The sequence below is a fragment of the Hippocampus bargibanti genome, linkage group LG13 (assembly GCF_051943395.1).
Source record: "Hippocampus bargibanti isolate YZ-2025 linkage group LG13, ASM5194339v1, whole genome shotgun sequence".
NCBI lineage: Eukaryota > Metazoa > Chordata > Actinopteri > Syngnathiformes > Syngnathidae > Hippocampus > Hippocampus bargibanti.
The window spans coordinates 6,172,117-6,192,674 of record NC_142746.1 but is presented as its reverse complement, the minus strand read 5'-3'; the positions used below and the strand labels follow the sequence as shown (position 1 = coordinate 6,192,674).

At 42.2% G+C, this 20,558-nt stretch overlaps 1 protein-coding gene and 1 long non-coding RNA gene across 3 annotated transcripts in view; one reads left to right on the top strand and one right to left on the bottom strand.

Moving 5' to 3' along the window:
• Positions 1-11,615, bottom strand: part of bcl11aa (BCL11 transcription factor A a) — a 48,035-nt gene extending 36,420 nt beyond the window's left edge. Inside the window, exons 1-2 of one of the 2 annotated variants that reach the window (XM_089012267.1) lie at positions 11,233-11,615; positions 7,252-7,695 (exon numbers count right to left, since the gene is read on the bottom strand). In XM_089012267.1, coding sequence (XP_088868393.1) covers positions 7,252-7,695; positions 11,233-11,287 — 499 coding nt within the window. In that variant the 5' untranslated portion in view covers positions 11,288-11,615. The remainder of the gene's footprint in view (positions 1-7,251; positions 7,696-11,232) is intronic. The other variant, XM_089012268.1, reaches the window with a different exon arrangement.
• A 1,549-nt stretch (positions 11,616-13,164) lies between these two features.
• LOC148889141 (uncharacterized) lies at positions 13,165-15,970 on the top strand. The gene is made up of 2 exons (XR_016116973.1): positions 13,165-13,233; positions 15,313-15,970. It is a non-coding gene; the product is annotated as an uncharacterized LOC148889141 (long non-coding RNA).
• The last annotated feature ends 4,588 nt before the right edge of the window (positions 15,971-20,558 follow it).

The window sequence follows — 20,558 nt, the reverse complement described above, 5'->3', positions numbered from 1 at the left end:
AAAATAGATGGGCATTGAGAAATCATTTTAACATGTCAGCTGACCCATATAAGACCTACCCAGATGGTTTGTTGACTATATCTTGTGTATGTGCGTGCGTGTGTTTGGACAAGCACTGTAATGAGGAAATAGGCCAGACATCATTGTCAATTAAATATGTCCAATATCTGGCTGGGCTCTAAATCTTAACAATTAAGAAGAACGTAACTTTCATTTATATTTGCACCCAAAAACAACAGCACCAACAAAAAACACACCCATCACACACACACCACACACACACACATACACACACAATCACCCGAGGCAGAAATATGAAAACCCACACACACGTACACACACATGCAAACACCACATGACATGCGGGCTCTGACAACCGTGGCGGATGTGCACCACGAATGTGCATGGTAATAGGCCAATCAAAAATGCAAAACAATTGGCAATTACTGTGAGGAACTAATGGTCATTAGAATTTACAACTAGGTAATGAACTAAAGTCTGCCCACACATGCATATTCATAAAGCTATATGAGCTTTGAAGATTAAAGTAGCGCTTAAAATTCAAATGAGTGTCCACAAATTATCGAGAAAAGTCAGCGTTGCTGCTGGTGGCGGTTTGTGCACGTGTGTGAGCTTGCATGTGTGTGTGTGTGTGTGGGGGGGGGGGGGCTGGGTGGTCTTATTCATAGATGCTCATGTGTTAAGTTTTTTCACATTCCTTTAACTGTTTTTTTAATAATAATAATACATTTCATTTATATTTTTGGAAGGTTTTATATATATATATATATATATATATTAAGGTAAAATTAGAGCAGTCTGTTTTTATTTCATTTGAAATGTGAGTGGTGACAATGAATTGTAGACAAAGAACTTGGTGTGACAAATATTGCTGGCTGTGTTCGAATGCATCCCCTGCACTTTTCTGTTATGGGCCTCGGCTGGAAGAAATGTACCAGAACTGGACCAATTTTAAATTTGAAATATTTTCCACCTATAGAATTGTGAGCATGGCCGTCTGCAGCTCTTGAGTTTTTCGTTCAGTGACCTGTACGACTTGCAAGATATCTCCCAACAACCGTAAATTGTATGAATTACATATGTTCTCCAGCTTGAGTGGATGCATCCTATTTTTTACGCTAATCAACATCCTTTTCATTTACCGACGAGAAGTATGTCAAGTCGAGAAGGTAGTGGGAGAGAGTGAGACAAACAGACTCACACCCAATGCCGACATAAAAGATGAGACCCACTCACACACACAGCTGTAAGATGTAAGCTTCTTGTGTCACACACATGTGTGTCTCACATACACTCACATGCTGGCACACAGAAACTACCAACAAATCCTTTGCAGCTATTTTGCCAAGTCCCACGCACACTTTCCAGGCTCGAGACCAGCACTGGAGAGCTCCGGTAGCTAGATTTTGGGAAATTGGCCCAAGATTCAAAGCTTCATAAAAAGCAAACATCTGTATGTAGGTAGACAGACTGTCTTAAGAAACACACAAAAAGAGCCATTGATAGTCTATTTAAAAAACAAACACATCAAGAGTATATTAAAAAAGCATATAAATAGGTTTGTGAACCCTGCAATAAAATATGACCGTAGCATCCACAGTCTAAATGGTGCACGTGCATGCCCGTGTGTGCGCACGCCAAAAGAACAATAATAAACACAGACACACACAGAGAGACACATATATACACACAGTGAGCAGCAAGGAAGTCCAAAGCAGAAGCCCCCCCACCCGCTTTACAAAGAAGTAAATGTAGCATGGACACTGACAATGTAGCTTCGATCAACACAAAAGAATCAGATCAATAAACAATCCTCTACCATTGGTGAGTTTGCGCAGGAATGCACTCGAGTAGTCGCGCATCTCAGGGACGCAACCCTAAATACCATATACGAGGAAATCATTGAATTTTCTTGTTTTCCAATGTATGTTTTGAGGAGGGCCAGCATGGTGGTCATCTGTCAATCAAAAAGAACGGGGGCAGCGTGATGCCTTTCACTTGTTTCAGTCAACTCTTTTGTTTCTTGCGTTCACTCCATCAACAAAAAAAACAGCTTTTGTTGACGCTGTTCTTGTGCAAGCAGCGGACTGATGTAGCAAACATGCATGTGAACTCTTAAACTCTAAACAACATACACATTTTGATATAATATTGTCATCATGTCCATGAGGTCCCCAATCATTGGGCTGAGGAATGAAAACAGTCCATACAACATTTGGTGTCTGTCTGCAGAGAGGATGCGAACAAAATGAAAAAATGTCTTTTTGATCTGCAAGGTTTGAAAGTAGTTTGCATTTTTACTCATTCACTGCCATTCCCGAATGTGTTTGGGTTTTGTTTTTTCTTGCGAAATTTGATCAAAATGAGAATAAGAAAAATCCTGTCACTGGTGTGGACACATTTTTCCACATCGTCTGGCAGTGAATGAGTTAAATTCAGACGTGACCCCCGCAACTGTACACACGTCTGATCGTTCATTTTGTTCAGATGATACGGTCGTCAAAAAGTAAGTCCTCAATAATTGTCTTTGAAGAAGAAGAATTGAGCATCCAGAGACAATGTCAGTAGCCTGAGGTCAAATTTGGAGTACAAGTGATTCCCATTCTGAATTAATGCAAACAAAGAAATGAAGGCTTAAAAAGACCTGGCTTCCATTTTCATCACCCTATTTGTGTAAAGTTTTTTTTTTTTTTTTTTTGCTTTGGCAGCGATGAAAACAAAATGATGCAGCTGGCATAAGTAAATATTTAGGTGTGATTGTCTCCATCATCATGGATGGATGCATGGCTTGAGGAACCCGCAAATGCATTTGCCTCCGTAATCTCTAAATTATTGACAAAAGATACAGTCAGAGAATACATTGGATGACAAGTTAACAGACAAATTCCATCCAGGACCAACACATTTGTAAGATGGGAAATAACCACTGAATATAAAGCAGACTACAATTTGTTGTCCCCATCGGCAAATTATTCGCTTTGCTGTCAATCAGGTCGCCCGTGTTATCCCACTGCTGCTATTCTATGCCTCCAGAGAGATATTTACATTTCATAAGCACATTCCAAACGCAAGAAGCCAAGTTCAAAAAGGCTGCACTTGAGTCCACTAATAAATACTGTGTTGGAAAAGGACGAAAGAAAGGCTATCAATAGATTAGTGATGGCAGTCTGTGTGTGTGAAATCTCTTTGTAGGCTCGCTGTAGCGTGAGAGACGCACACTGAACACATCCAAAGTGGTTTGGTTACAATCGGCGGTGTTGGATTTGCATTCAACTGTTAAATGTTGCAAGGAAGGGAGATGAATGCATGAGTGAAAAGAGAAAATGAATTAGTAGAGGGGGGGGGGAATCAGAACAGGGCGAAATAGAGAGAGAGAGAGAGAGAGAGAGAGAGAGAGAGAGAGAGAGAGAGAGAGAGAGAGAGAGAGAGAGAGAGAGAGAGAGAGAGAGAGAGAGAGTGAGAGAGAGAAAGCAACGGGACTGAGAATGGGACCTGACACGATGCAAGAAAATAAATGGACCTTGGAGACGAACTAATATGTATTGAGGTAAGTTGCATTAGCAGCAATGATGGGCTAATTACAAAACAATAAATCATGCTCAAGAATCATCAGGTTACCAGACTTCAAATGGGAATCTCACCAGCAGCAAACTAATGGCTTTCATAAATAGTTTGACGTGGGTCTCGATACATTTTAAGGTTCATCCGTGCAAGTCGGAATAATGGCCATCGCTAATGAGCGAATATTGATAGGGTAGCGCAGTTTATCAGCCGATAACATCGTTGGTCAATAGGATGAACAGTTGTTTTTGCGGGCTCAATTTCAGCTCATTAACGGGGGCGCAACTGATGGAGTCAAAGAGGAGGAGGTTGTTGAATTCAAAATGGATTTACAGACACGCATCACATTCCTATTCCTATAACAAAATAGCCCATCACAAAGCCCAAAACTGTTCAAAGGCCAGCAAAACCATACAGAGATGAGGTGAGATATGTGGTCATTCACACACACACACACACACACACACACACACACACACACACACACACACACATATATGCAAAGCATTCTCTTTTGTGACATTAGCAATGCTTTTTTTGAATGAACTGCCTCTGGGATTATATCACAATTTTCATCTCAGTCAGAGATTAATAGAATAAATGGGCAAGCGAGAGCACATATTGGGTGCATGCGTGTGTGCGTTTGCGGGTGGGAAAGTATGCTGGGTTTTTTTTTGCATCGCTTATTTGGTTGTACCATCCTCTTACACACACACATACACACACACACATACACACACACACAGGTAATGCATCCTCTCCACAGCCGTATCTCTTTGATATGCAAATAGTGGCGCCCAAGCACGAGTCCGGAGCTTTGTGCTCTTTGGAGCGTTGCAGCTGGAGCATCATCGTCGCACTCTGACCACAGATACACATTTCACAACAAGCGACTCCAGATTCACCGGTACACAAAAACAAGATAACAAAAAAAATAAATAAATGAAAAAAATAAATAAATAAAGAAGCTTCATAGGAAAAGATGCTTTAGTTAAACTCTTATTCCAATTGGAATGCTAGTAAATCATCATAGATATGTTTGGACCGAGGCTCCCCTTGTAAGAGTGATGAAACACCGACGACATTCTGTAATATGAGTTTTAGACTAATTTTAAACAAAATACATCTGCAGGAGTTTTCTCAAAAACAGAGTTCATTTGTATTGTCTGACTAACTTGATTTACCATAAGGATAAATCAAAGACATAATTAGAGACGTCGTTTGAACACAACAAGTCAGCATTAATAAATGAGAAGTGTCCGCCCTCTTCGTTGTTTTGTCATGGGGAATGCTGGGCAGAGATAATCGAGGCTGAAGCGACGATATGACTTTTTTTCCCGACATATTTACTTTGCCGTGACAGTTTGGGGTCAATTAGGATGAAAGCAATGGGACAGGAAGGGGAATACTGGCTTTTATGATCAGAGTAGATGTGTCCTTTTTTTTCTTACAGAAAGCTGGTTTCGAGTTGGAGTGGACAAAAAATCCCGGAGTATTTCCTTTGACTTGTAGTTTAAACCCAGATAGGACATACAGCACAGCCATCCTGTTTTCGCCACCAGTTTTGAGTGTACAGCTGTTCATACCAAGACGTTCCCACACACAACGCTATTGAAGCAACCTCGGCGGCTGCATTATGATGTAAATCGCTCTAATAACCCAGTTGAGCTGGTAAGTGTGTGTGTGTGTGTGTGTGTGTGTGTGTGTGTGTGTGTGTGTGTGTGTGTGTGTGTGTGTGTGTGTGTGTGTGTGTGTGTGTGTGTGTGTGTGTGTGTGTGTGTGTGTGTGTGTGTGTGTGTGTGTGTGTGTGTGTGTGTGTGTGTGTGCGTGTGCGTGCGTGTGTGTGTGTGTGTGTGTGTGTGTGTGTGTGTGTGTGTGTGTGTGTGTGTGTGTGTGTGTGTGTGGCCGTACGTGCGTGTGGTGTTGAAATATAGAAAAGACACACCCTTACTTGCACAGACATAAATTTGTCTATCTGCAGAAAAGGTCAAACGCACGTTTGTCTGTCAATAATGTTCTCAGTCTGTACTCCTCCTCTAAACGTTATTCAATGCAGAAGAGAGGTTGTACGCGACAATTACTCAATTTCCGCGCATGTCGAGACAACATAAACAGCAACATGGAAAAAAACAGGAACACTTTGGATTCCTGAGATGCACTCAAAGAACCAAATGATAACGTGTGTCTTTTTTTTATTGTGTCTCTCCATTGCTCTGTTTCATCAACATGCCCATTTTATTCTTCCTGTTTCTGCAATGGCTAATTTGGTACAGACAGGCGGTCACTAAAAATGACTGCTAATTAAAATGCACGGGGAGGAAAAGATGGCAGTGCAACAAATAATTAGTGGTGTTAAGATGCTTTATATAAATGACTTTCCTTTTCAGAGCTTAACTAATGCTGGCCTTTCCCTTTCTACGCATGCCTGCTATTTGATTGCTCGGGGAGGAAAAAGATTGCCAGCAAAGACAAATCTCATGTTTAACCTACGAAGCACATTTTGCAATGAAAAATGTTTGAAGTCCTAACGCTGAGTGTCGAGCTGGGCTGCATTTAGTCGGGCTAGATGTGGCAATGAAAGAGGCAAACCACACCGAGCAGACACATCTGCTAAGGCCACATGAGAGAAGCAAGCGCACACGCACACACACACACACACACACACACATTCACACACACTCACACACATACAGACGAGCACGTGACACACATTCTGCGCGCCCAAACTCAGGAAGAGGCTGCACTTACTTACAAAGAATTTAAGTCCGAGTCATAAATACTCACATTCACACACACGCACACACACACGCACATATGAGCATATACAGTCCTGTATAAGCTGACCAAGGAGTTTGGGGCTGCCATAAGCATGTAAGTTTGCCGTTTGTTAGAGCAGAAGACATAACCTCTTTGTCATTCCTGCTTCTGGTTCCCCTTATCTGTAAACCGGCAAAAGTCCAAGGCTTGTCTTAACATGTCGCTGTAGACTATACACTGGCCTCCGCACAGTTTATTTGGAGCAACTTTCAGGCTTCTCGCCCAACAATGATCATTTGTGTCATGTAATGCGACACATAATACATGCAAAAACATGATGTGTGAATATTAGCTCATTCACCGCCATTCTCAAATGTATTCATGAATTAAAAATATGGCGTGGAGCGCCATTCCCAAAATTGTTCTGGTTTTTCTTGTCGATAAAGCGCTGGTCAGACCCCTGGCAATATTTCTTCCACGAGGAGGCAGCATTTGCATTTTGTACAGCCGCCCCCAAGCTCCGATAACTCCAGACCCATATAACTTAGGAATTAACTATTTTTTTCTAATGAAAGAATAGAGTCTAATGTTTCTTACACTGCATTGAATGTTTATGGCGTCCTAAAATTCAATATTCTGTGGGTCCTGGAATTTGAGTGAAAATAAAAAATACCCTGCAATGGCGTGGACACGTTTTGCACATTGTCTGGCAGTGAATGGGTTTAAATGCAAAACGGAATCTGTCATTCTTTCAACAAAGACCGTTTCCTATCGTGCAACAAATCCACCACCTATTTCCCCGCCGGCTTCAAAGGACAACTGCAAATGATCGCCTCCAAGAGGCTTGTTTTCATATTCGTGTTCCAACCCCGAGGGAAATGATGCAAGATGGGAGGTGTGAAAAGCGGTTACCTGGGAGGAGCTCCTGTTTGGGGCAGATTCCACGAGGCGACGAGAAGCGGTCATCGTCGTCATCCGCCAATGTGGCCTGGATGCCAATTTCTACGGGCCTTCGGCTACGCAGAGAGCTCAAAGCGGGAGACGGGGTCAGGGCCAAGCCCGGCGAGGGGGAGGGGGGCTTGTCCAGGCCTCGGCCCACGATCAGACAGTGGGGGCTGTGGCATCGCTTCCTCTTGTGCTCAATGAAGAGCAGGATGTCCGCCAAGGGGAACGTGGCCTGGCACTGGCCGCAGGTCAGCAGGTCCTGTTCCGGCGAGTGGTGAGGCTCGTGACCCAGTCGAGATAGCCGGCCTAACGTCGAGCCTGGTCGGTGGCCGCTCCCCTCCGAGTGCTCCGAGCAGCGCTCCGACAACTCCTCCGTTGAGACGACGACTGCCGTGGAAACGGGATCGGCTGCTGGAAATAAAGAGGGAAGGCCGGAGAAAAAGAAAAGGATCAGAGTGAGGAAAAAGAAGAGTAAAAAGGAGGCATATTAGAAGATTCTCAGGAAATACAGTGCAAAACTCAGATCAAAATCATGAAAAGGCAACAATATTCTTGGACAGGGACAAAAAAAATGTTGTTGTTTTTTTACATAACATTTGAACTTTCCTTAAAACGTTGCTTGTACAAGTGCTGTTCCAGTAGCCAGCAGACAAGGCGGGCGGAAAGGGGGGTGGGGGGCAGGGGGCTCTCTGACTTTTTAGATATTGGCATTTTGCGAAGCGAGAACTTGTGCCATTCAACGCTGTAACTCATCGTTTCAACGTCGGATTAATATGCAACTACTTTTTCAGAAGTGTTTTGTGAAACGCACACCCTTCTGAAGTGAGGAAAAGTCATTCGGCCTGAATTCATGAAATCATTCAGTGTCCTTCTTTTAAAGACCATCTTCCAGTCGAAGGTGAAAAGTGTGACTCGACGTTCGCCAGATAATGCTCGATGACCTTCTTAACTCAGTCACCCAATTTCACATTTTAATGAACATAAAACCACTGAGGATCAAAAAATAGATTTTAATTTTCATTATCTGGATGATTGGTACAGATTTTGTCTGATAAAGGGTGTGGTGGAATGCAAAGCTGCGAGTGTGTGTGTGCGTATGTGTGTCTTTTTCATGTTCTGTGAACTGCATCCCCCTCCATGAATTATGATTTGAACGCTGCACTTGTGTGTGCAAACTGGGACACAGACATAGGATAAATTCACCAACACCACCACAACCCCCTTCACTCCAACATCCGCCCCTCGCACCATACTGATTTAACTTCAGGTCAGCACAGCCTGACTTTTGCTCCACATGGCAATAAAACGGGGAAAGAGGGCATCACGGTGACAAAATAAAACCCAAATATTGATAAATGTCAGCCAAGAAGTCTTCAATGACAAGGCTACGGTTAGAGTAGTTCTGTTGGTGGAAAGAAATTTTATTACATTTAAAGCAGTGTGGCGGATGAGAAAAAGTGGCCAGTGATGTTATGGTAAAAATAAATAAATACATAAATAAGTAAATAAGTAAATGAATAAATAAAAGGAGATCGAACATATTCGTGTCAGTGTATTACATTGTACAATCATTTCCTTCGCATGCTCATTCACACTCCAAAATATGGCCTTGCTGTCGCCTGTCTTACGGTATTTTTTTTAAATGTATAACTCCATTTATAGCATATGTTGTATTCTGTCATATGTTTCTGGCCAGTATAAAATGTGGTTTGGTATTTAGATAATCATACAAACAAAAAAAATATATGTAACCAATGCAGTAGACATATTTTGAAAATCATAATTTTCATTTTGATCTGTTTGCTTGTGACCTGTTTATAAATGGATACAAAATTAGAATTATTTGTAAAAATAAATAATGGCAAGGTGAAAGTGATTGTGTTGGTGATGTGATGATTTTAATGTCCGTGCACATGTTTGCCTGTGTCTGTGTGTGTGTCTGTGTGAGTTTGAGTGACTGACTATTTATAAATGTCTGCTTGCCTGTTTGTATGTCTGTATATATGTGTGTATGTATGCATGTTAGTATGTTTATATGTCTGTATGTATGTTTTTGTATTTTCTTTATGTTTATATAAATGTCTCTATGTGTGTAGGCATGATTTTGAATAGGTTTCCATGATTGTTTGTATGTATTGTATGTTTGTATTTGTTTTTACATTTTTATGTTTGTATAAATGGATGTATGTATGCATGATTTTGAGTATATTTGCATGTATGCTTGTATGTTTGTATATATGTAGGTTTATGTGTGTGTGTGTATGTATGTATGTATGTATGTATGTATGTATGTATGTATGTATGTATGTATGTATGTATGTATGTATGTATGTATGTATGTATGTATGTATGTATGTATGTATGTATGTATGTATGTATGTATGTATGTATGTATGTATGTCTGTATGTACATACATACATACATACATACATACATACATACATACATACATACATACATACATACATACATACATACATACATACATGCATGCATGCATGGATGGATGGATTAATGGATGGATGGATGGATGGATGGATGGATGGATGGATGGATGTTGCAAATACTTCCTTTTGCCCCCCCCCCCCCCCCCCCCCCACACACACACACACAAGCCCTCCCTCCCACCTCACAGACACACACACACGCACATTGTCCTTCGCTCCCAAGACTGCACACCTTCCTTGGAGCTGTGACGATGTTGAGGAGGAGCAGCGAAAGTGATCAAGTTCAAGCGCTGAGCTGGATTTTCTGGTCGTGCTCTGCCTCCTAGCGACAGTTTCTCGCCATGGTCACTGTCACTCCACATGTAACCCCCATCCTCCCCAATAAGCCTAAAACGAACAACTACATGGGCGACAGCTAATCAGCATACCGACACATGTCCAACCATTGATGTGTAAGTATACTAATATTGCGCTGTTGGTGTTGTTATTGTTGTATTGTTGAATTTGGTGAACAGTTGAAATGTCGGAATGAATAAATTCAATATAACACAAGGCTATTCTCACATAACTTTACATTCGCTTTTCTCTTGTATATTAGACCCATGGTGTCAAACTAGAAACAATAAAGAAAATAAATGACCGTAGGTGATCCATTGATCGTGCGTAACGTGTCATTTTATATGTAACAGTGTCAAAATGTGATCTCTCTCTGATATTATAAGAATCCTAAAATATATAAACCATTTGTCTGACATCAGCTGCTTATGAATCTTAACATTTCTTTAGAGAAATTGTTAAGTAGAATAAAAAAGACGAGAAACCTGACCAAATGAGAAGTTCCTGTTGCTGTCTTTCAACTGCACAAAGTCTTTCGCGCGTTTCGGTGAGAAAGTTCATCAACTTGGATGAACACCGAAACATACGTAATAACGTTTACTATTTGAAAGGTGAATGAAGGAAATCGATCTGCGCTGTCTGCGCTTCAGCGCGATGTTGAGGTGAAGGGAGGCGGTTTGTAAACACTAGGTGGTATGTCCCCGCGCTGCTTCCAACTGTTGTTAATTTTAGGAAAAAATCAAAATAAATAGAAAGGGACAGATGTTGAAACTCAGTCATGTATCAATAAGGGTTCTTTCAAGTGGGGATTTCTCCCGAGATCTGCAAAGGGAGCGCTGGACAGGCAGCTGCTCGGATGAGCCGAGTGTGCGCCTCCACTGACCGGACCCGTCGCGGGGCACCGGAGCACGAGTCAATTGGGCTCGGCCACCTTTAAATATTGTGTTTTTAGATTGCTGTTTTGCAACACGGCTTTCAAACTTATTTCGGTCTAGTTTACGGAATTGTGTCATCGCGCTGGTGAGTCCAGTTGACCGCGGGTCCAAGTGGTCCATCCCTATGGATTCCCGGGCTGACGTTCCGATGACTCCCCACCCACCAATGCAGCGAGTGAAGCACACTAATGAGTGGACATGAATGTTTCCGTTTCTGGTTTGTACTTACGCGAGAAATCCCGTTTACTTAAGTGCTGAGGTTTGCCTTGCTTGCGGCGAGACATGGTAGCTGGCGGCGGCGCTCAGTGCGGATCACATCGGGAAGAGCCGCCGGGGTTACACATCGGAGACTCCGGAGGGGCAAAAGAATGTCTTCATCCGGCGTCTTCGTCATCCACGCACAATAACCACCAAAATAATTCAGGGGGTTGGAAAAATAATTACAAACTAATTAGAAATTATACAAAGATGGCGCGGAGGCGAAGATGGATCGCAGAATCGCCTTCATGGCTTTTTTGAGAAAGAAGACCCGGAGAAAAGAGAGAGAGAGTGTGTGTGTATGAGGATGGAGAGAGAGGAGAGGAGAGAGGGGAGAGCGATGGAAAAAAATGGCAAAAGCCCCCCTCTTACCCTCACCCATCCCCTCCCCCCACCCACCCCCACCCCCGTGGTTGGGGGTTCAAGTGCACGGACGTGACGTTCCCAGCGAACTTGAACGTCAGGCGGTGGACGGACACCCGACATACAAAAACATGGGCAGGGCTGAGGCACCCGAGTGGGAGTGTGAGTGGGAGGAGGGACGGATGGGACGCGAATAACAACACCAATGGACGATCATTGGAGAGGGGAGGTGGAGGACGAAGAAGAGGAGGGACGCACATGAGAAGTAGACCCGGTGGAAGCCAATGGACACAGAGATCAGGAGGGCCGGACAAGACACGCTTCCAAGGAAGGGTGTGTGTGTGTGCGTCGCGCGTACGAGGGAGGGAGAGTGGGACTGGGAGAGCGAGCTGTGTAATGAAAGCAATATGCAGAGAGAAAGGGACATGGACGTGAAACAGGGCAAGCGGTGCCGCCGAGTGGGGCGAGAATGATACTCCTGAACACGCTTAGACGAATACAAGGCGGCTCGTGGGCTTGCGTGGCCACAAGCAGACATAAAAACACTTGGAGTCAATGTGTTTATTTGCATACCAAACAATATTTGGAAGTAATCACAAATCCAGATCCACCGGCAAAGCAGTAGGGATTTTTTTGCGTTTTTGCGCATGTTTTGCGTAATTTGGCATTTTTATTCTCCACATCTTCGATGATGACCATCAATAACACCTCACTCTGGTTTTATGTGAAACGTATTTGTCTGTATCACCACAATAAAAGCCAGTCAGAGTTTGTAGCATCACATTTACAATAGTAGTGACTAAATGAACTCCCCATTGATTAAAAAAGTTTCCTCTTGAAATGTCGTTTGCATAGGTTTCACCTGATGTCCATTCCTCACGTTTTTTACACCGAGCACTTTACGCACACCTTTGGAACCGATAAGTGAGTGATTATATTTAGTGGGCACTTTTCACATATAGTGGCCAAGAGTCCTTCGCCTGTCTTTTCTGACTCGATCCGGGATGAAACCCAAGCTGTTGACCTTGGCAAGAAGTGCCGAGCTGGCCCATAATAACTTTCAGATGTGATTCGGGTTTGAGCTGCAAACGGGGGAGTGTTCGTCGGTAGTGGGGGTGGTGTGTCGGAGAAGGAGGAGGAAGAGTGAAGAAGAAGAGGAGGGGGGAAGAGATTGTAAATACTCTTGTAATAAAAGGGGGTTTGGTAATATAAGACGACAGGCTTTATATCGGCAAAGTCGCACACGTACAGCACGCAGCCGGTGCTGCCATCCGCCGAGGAAACACGATGAAGACGGACGGATGGGAGAACGGCGATCACGGGGGACACGGTGGCTCGAGAAGACGGGAAGGAGTGAGAGACCTCGCCGTTGGAGTGGCGCTTCATGCGGGAGACCGGAGATTCGCTCACTGACCGGAGAGGACGCGCACTTAATATGGGGGGGGGGGGGTTAGTGGTGGTGGTGTGGGGAGGCAGGCCAGGAGATTGAGGAGAAGGAGGGGGGCTGGGGGTGACGGTAGAGATACAGACAAGAAAAGGAGAGAAAGAGAGCAAGTCGCCGGAGGAGTGGCGGAGGAGGTTCAACGTCAAGGGGGAAAATGCATGACCAGTGAGTGAAATATTTTGCAAGTTGCAACTTGTTCGCATGGCTTGTTAACGAGGCAGGTCGACACACGCGTGCGCATGGCGTCAATGCTCGCCACACCGCAGGTTCCTCCGGATGTTAGGACAAAAAAACGAATGTCCAGAAAGCTGTTTCATGTTACAATTTGCTTAATAATAAGATGCTGTGACGGATGGAAATGATGAATGCCTCGGCGGAGGATGAATAGAAGTGATAAAATAGAACAATTCCAGAGTTGCTTAATCAAGCAAATGAAACTAATCACAAGGTTGTAGAGATGTCAATGATTTTATTTTATTTTTATCTTGGATGAGATTTTTGATATCTACCACAACTGTAGTTTAGAGTTCCACTAGAGTGACTCAAAAAAGCTTAAAATGGTAAATGTCAACATTTGTCCCCATTTGTCTGATTTAAGCTATTTTCAAGTCAATTAGAAATAATTTCTCCCATTTTATACATATTAAAATGCACGACTCGGTCTTTTTAACATGGTTGCATGTTTTGAGAGATTTGATATTTGCCGTCATTTTTATCGCCATGAGAAGCCACCGCCGCCCGATTCAAGCCGAGAAATGCGTCGTTTGAATTTGCGCGTCGACGTATATCCTTTTTTTAATTTGCAAAGTAGTACAAACGCAATATTTGAAATATATTTATTTATATTTACACTGCACCTGAGCTTAAGCTTCATTACACTTTCTTTCAAATCAGCACAAGCCCCGTACAGGTTTCATAGCAATCTTAAAAGCCAGGAAGGGGGGGGGGGGGCAACAAGTTTTAGGAACCGCTACCATATAATCCCAATTTGTACCCACGGTTAAAAGAGGTGTCGTTTTACTGCTCCCTTAACTCAACGCACGATCACCTTGACCTTTCACTATAACCGATCCGTCTGTTTTAGTATAGTCTTATAGTGTCGTCTTCTCTTGCTCCATTCTCCCTCCTTATCCTCAACTGCCACTTTATGCACTCTCCACCGTTTTCAAAAAACACGTGTGCATGCGTGGGGCATTGCTCAAAGCCCACAGAATTGCTTGACGCACGGATGGCGCACTGGGCTGTCTCCAGCTGGAAATTGGTAGCGCGCCTCTTGTCATAAATCAGACTTTACAATTGTGCGGCGAAAGGGAAGCCGTGCACCGCACGCGGGCATGTTCGCATGTTGATTTCAATGCATATCTGGAGGTAATTTGGGCGTGTGAGTGTGTGTGTGTGTGGGGGGGGGGGGGGGGGGCATCACACACTTCGGGAGCAGTTACTGTACTAGAAAATATAAATAAATGCGTTTAATATTATCTTTACTACACGTTTCCGCACTTTTGCTCCAAAGAGTGCACAAAGCATTGGTTGTGGATCCAAAATGAGAGGGCACGTGAGTCTGTGTGTGTGTGTGTGTGTGTGTGTGTGTGTGTGTGTGTGTGTGTGTGTGTGTGTGTGTGTGTGTGTGTGTGTGTGTGTGTGTGTGTGCGTGTGTGTGTGTGTGTGTGTGTGTGTGTGTGCGTGTGAGTCGTAAAAAGAGTGGAGACACAACAGAGCATCAGCCCTGTGATGGTCACATGGGCGCCTTCCTCTGCACGCACTACAGCTCCTGGGAAATTGAGTAACTGGGGGCGCATTTCAATATATGGAAATGACCAAGGGGCCCCTGAGATAAATCAGATCCACATACGCCCCCCCCCCCCCTCCACACAGACCCAAATTCACTCCCCTCTATGCTCTTCTTTACACCTTCATTTCGTTTTTGGTCTCTTGCCTATATTGGAAATCTCCCCTTAAAACCTAAGCGATGAACATGCTTTAAAAGACTTGAATGGATGTATATTTAAAACCCTAGTTTTATCGTGAATATCCTCCAGACATACATTTAGCTCCGATAGGCTGTCAAATTCAGTTTCGAACACTTAATAAAGTGCGTGTTTGTCCATACTGTTTGTTTACAACTAGAAAACTTCCAAGGATTTCTTAGTAAATGACATTTTTCGTTCAAAATGTTTTTCACGTGGTTTGAAAATTGGTCTCCAAGTAATGTGCTAAAGATTTCTTTTCTCTTGCTTTTTCCAGGTGTCTTCTTAATTTCAATGCAGAGCTTTCAAATCCCTGTCATATCCCGTTTTTTGGCGATGGAATTTCATGTTGACGCATGCACGCGCACCACACACACACACACACACACACACACACACACATGCGCACGGGCGCGTACCGACACGCGCTAAGCGTCAATTTTCAGCCACCCTAAAAGATTTGCAAAAACAGGGGCAGGCTGGATTTTACAGGGAACTATTATCACGTCGCGGGATGTGCGCACACGTCGCCGCGTCTGCCCGGTGGTATTAGATGAAATCAAGCGGGATTACGCAGCTATAGACCAAATTACCAGACCCCCACCTTCAACATCAGTCTCCCCGCACACACACACACGCACGCGCGCACACACACGCACGCACGCACACACACACACACACACACACACACACACACACACACACACACACACACACACACACACACACACACACACACACACACACACACACACACACACACACACACACACACACACACACACATACACACACTCACACACCACACACACACACGCACACGCACTCACACACACACACACACACACACACACACACACACACACACACACACACACACACACACACACACACACACACACACACACACACACACACACACACACACACACACACACACACACACACACACACACACACACACTCCCACACCACACACCACCCAATCATCCGAGTCCAGGACATCCACACTTTTAGCAATGAATGCAACTAATCGTTACATCTTTTTTTGAACATCATTTATATTCACGTCATTGCAAAAGGGACACAATGAAAGAGCAACTCGTTATCTTGCTTCAGAGCCACACAACATCACCCCCATGAAGATGTGGAGCAACTCTCCCTGTTAAGTCCCAGGCCAGCCTCCATCACCACCATCCATCTGCCTCTAATGCACGGGTACATTTATGGCCGCCGTTAGTTAAGTCGTTGTTAATTTTACACTAACTGGCTGTTATGAAGATGAATGACGAAAGTAAATGACACGCCTGGGACCTTTGTGTTGCGAGTGGAGCCTATAGCACTAGACCGTATAACTAAAGACATCTATAAATGCAATAAAGTGTAACACGGCTATGTTTGAAATGACGGAATATGGCTTGGATACTATGATTGTAGGAAGTTTCACAGTTAAGAGCAGTCTGATTAGATTTTCATTTTATTTTATTTGGTATTTTTTTACCGAGCATTCCAGTGTAATGCACCCTGTATAACGATGCATTTAATTTAAAACAGTTCTAATGATCACCTTACCTATGTATGTACGAACTACTATAACACAAGGAGGGCAAGTCCAGTGTTGCCAAAACAACAATAGATTGTGCAGTTTGTCGTGGTTTTACGATACCAGAGGTGAGTTTTAACAGCAACAAACGCGGAAGCGAGTGCCCCCGCGTGGCTACAAACCGATAGTGCAAGTGAAGGGCCCCGAACTAGTTGCTGCTCCCGGGACGGAAGCATCCACCAGGCACTTAGTCCGTTAATTTCTAAGTTTAATATTGCAATGGAGCGTCCTTAAAGTGATCAAAATACTTGTTACAGTTGACGAATACAACAAATACGCTTTAACACTGTTCACTGTCACTGAAGGAAGCTTGTCCAAGAATCAAACGTCAACTTTCACGTTAATGTGTGATTTTGTATGACAAAACGTTTCTTTTGAATACACTGACCATATGTATGTGGTTAATTTCAACTTCGACGAAAGTAATCTCGATTGTAATTATTGAATGATTTCTGTATTGTACTCTGAAAAGAAAAAAAGGGTACGTGATTGGATCATTCCATACAAATGACCTGTTTCAACTTTGCAATACGGTGGACAAACTAGACCTGAACATCCATCTGAAGAAGTATGCGCGCTCGTTTTCTGTCTGTATTTTGTTAAATATAAAGCATCCCCGTGACCCTGCAGGTTGAGTGATTGAGAAGATGAATAATAGATGATGAATACTACTACTACTACTACTACTACTACTACTACTACTACTACTACTACTACTACTACTACTACTACTATACTTCTACTACTACTACTAATAATAATGATAATAATAATCATAATGATGATAATAATAAAGTTGACACGCCCTGAAACATATTATTTCTGAGATATTTATTTATTGCACTCTCTTGCAATAATTACCATGTTTAATTGCATTGCCACTTATGATATCTTTACAGAAGTTGCAAAAGTCACCTTCATAATAGTTGTCCATGTTCAGCACTTTGTTACAGCTTCAGCTGTTGTTAAAACGCTATATCAATCAATCTGGATTGTATAATAATAATAATAATAATAATAATAATAATAATAATAATAATAATATACTATTACCATAATACAAGCAAAACACATATTATTCTTATTCTTGTTCTTTTTCTTGTTCTTATTCTTATTCTTGTGATTATTATTATTATTATTATTATTATTATTATTATTATTATTATTATTATTATTATTATCATTATTATTATTATTATTATTATTAGTAGTAGTAGTAGTAGTAGTAGTAGTAGTAGTAGTAGTAGTAGTAGTCGTAGTAGTAATAGTAGTAGTGGTAGTAGTAGTGGTAGTAGTAGTAATAGTAGTTGTAGCCGAAGTAGTGGTTTTATTATTATTATTATTATTATTATTATTATTATTATTATTTATATTGTTTATACTGTAAATATGCAGTTTCCGAAGAATACATTAAGATTAAACATGAAACTGCATCGGAATAAATCCGCATCTGTCCAAAGACACCGCTTCCTCCCCTCAAACGGCTGCGTGTGGTCGTACCTCAGAGAGTTTAGTGATAAATCATGTATTTTTAATGAATATCAATAGAAGGCCTCCCCCAAAAGGCAGGAGCCGGGCTATCTAATTAGATTAAGCGGCGGTGCGGGGGAACAGCGTGGTAATGACGGCTGTATCACGGCCGCCACTTTCTAATGGGCTCTGAAGCAAACTAGGGTGCCTTTCAAACCATTAACACCGAGGGGGGAAATAACAAATCTAATCTGACATGACACCCTTCTGTTTCAGTCTGCCTCTTAACCAGAAAGCCTCCATTACTGGCAAAGTCCCTGCTTCTAATGCCATCTGACTACCCGACTTGTGTGTTCACCTAGCACATCTCTGGAGACCAAGAGGACATATTATTATCATAATTGACCAATTATAGGTTACACTCTTAATGTTTGTTTACACATGTGCGTCCCCCGTAAAACAACAATCGTGCAATAAACAGTTTTTATGTTAAATTATGCAAGTGATTTTTTTTAAGTTAAGGGAATCAAATTCCAGGAAATAGAATGCACCACATAGACATAATACGGTCTAATATATTTTACAGGGGGAGGTGACCTTTGGTCAGAACAGCAAAGTTCTTTCCAAAGTTTTAATGGAGATCGATGTTTACCGGTCAACCAGAAAAAGCCATCGAATCCGCTCAATTTATTCCGGGGATATATGTCATGTCTTTGGACCGATTTTACACACAGTCACGCAAATAAAACGTATGTTTGTCTGAAAAAGGTGTCTTTTTTTAAGCAATATTAACTTTCTTCTAATTTCAGAGATTTGTTCAACATGGTATCATGCACACAACATCATCTGCTCACTTGCACAACCCTTTTAATGCATCTTATATTTCTACACTGCCGAGAGTCTCAAAACTATTCTGCCATATATTTACATCCATAATTATCATATCCGTACATGTACACGATGACAAATATTTAATGATGAAAATCTCAGCATTTTCCCAAAGAAAAAGTGAAAATTTAGAGCATATCTCGGATTTCTCATGAAAGTTAATGAGAAATGTAAAACCCCGCAACTTACATATTTTTTTATTTTATACACACGGTTATAAATCCCGCACACACTTATTAAAAACAGAATTAATATATTTGTTGCATTGCGGTGCACATCTTTGCAGTGCAACACCGACGCAAGCCATGACGAACGCCTATTGAAAAACGTTCGAAAACATTCGAGCTGGCAAGTAGGTCTGGTCATTTCTTGTGAAAAGAAACAAACAAAGCGAGAAAACGGGGTCATTGTGTTGCAATTGTTGGACATTCAAAAACTGCCTGCACGCATACGTGAAAAATAAAAATGTGTGTGTATATACATACTAAAAAGGTTGTTGTCATCACCTTCATATATCGCCCTCCACTCCCGATTTTTTATGTGTCAAAAAACTGAGCAATATCGGCGTTTGTCATAATAGAAAAAATATATCACGTGACTGTAAAATGTCCTTGAGAGTTTTGAAAGGCGCTTATAAATGAAATGTATTATTATTAATACTTTTGATCAAATCACCCCACGAGGTGGCAACAAAGGGTGTCTCTTCAGCGTGCAGCTTTGCAAGATGAAGGTCCAGAGTGGCGGAGGGCGACAGAGCGAGACAGTCTGTCATCTCAGAAGCCATCAAGCTGTTCCACTCAACGAGACTAATGATGACAACGCCATAAAACTGGTGGGGATGATGTTTGCTCCTGATATGGGTCGTGAAGATACATAACTCAAGCTTCTCTGTGTTTATATAAATTACTGCAACTATTTGTTGTTGTGTTAATTTAGCAGTTTTTAGCAATTATGTACTTAAAGGACTTTGAAGTTCTGTTTGAGATGATCATTTAGATATACAGTAAAGTCTCGTTATATCAATATTCAAGGGAGTCCGAAAAAATATCGATGTAACCGGGACTATCGATATATCCGACCCTGTTTGCATGTAATTTTCTCCGTGCGTGCATAGAAATAGCATCGATATAACCGGGAATATCGATATATCCGATATCGATATAACGAGACTTTACTGTATATACTGACTGGAAGATAAAGCATCTTAAAGGACTAACGTTCTGTTTGTGATGTAATGTCAGGACAGAGATGCCTATTTCACGGTAAGATCAGAGCATTGTCATCAAATGGTGAATATAGTTTTTTCTTTTTTGAATGTTGCTGTGCCGATTACCATTTTGTGTTTGGGAGCCTTTTACTGAGCGAGTTGCTAGTTCTGTAGCCACAAAGGGACATATGTCTTCTTGGGCCGGTCCCAAGCCCGGATAAATACAGAGGGTTGTGTCAGTAAGGGCATCCGACGTAAAAGGTTGGCCAAAACAGACATGCCGTTCAAACCTCTCAAGATGGAGGATACTGATTTGCTGTGGCGACCCCTTGAAAGGAAAAGCCGAAAGGAAAAG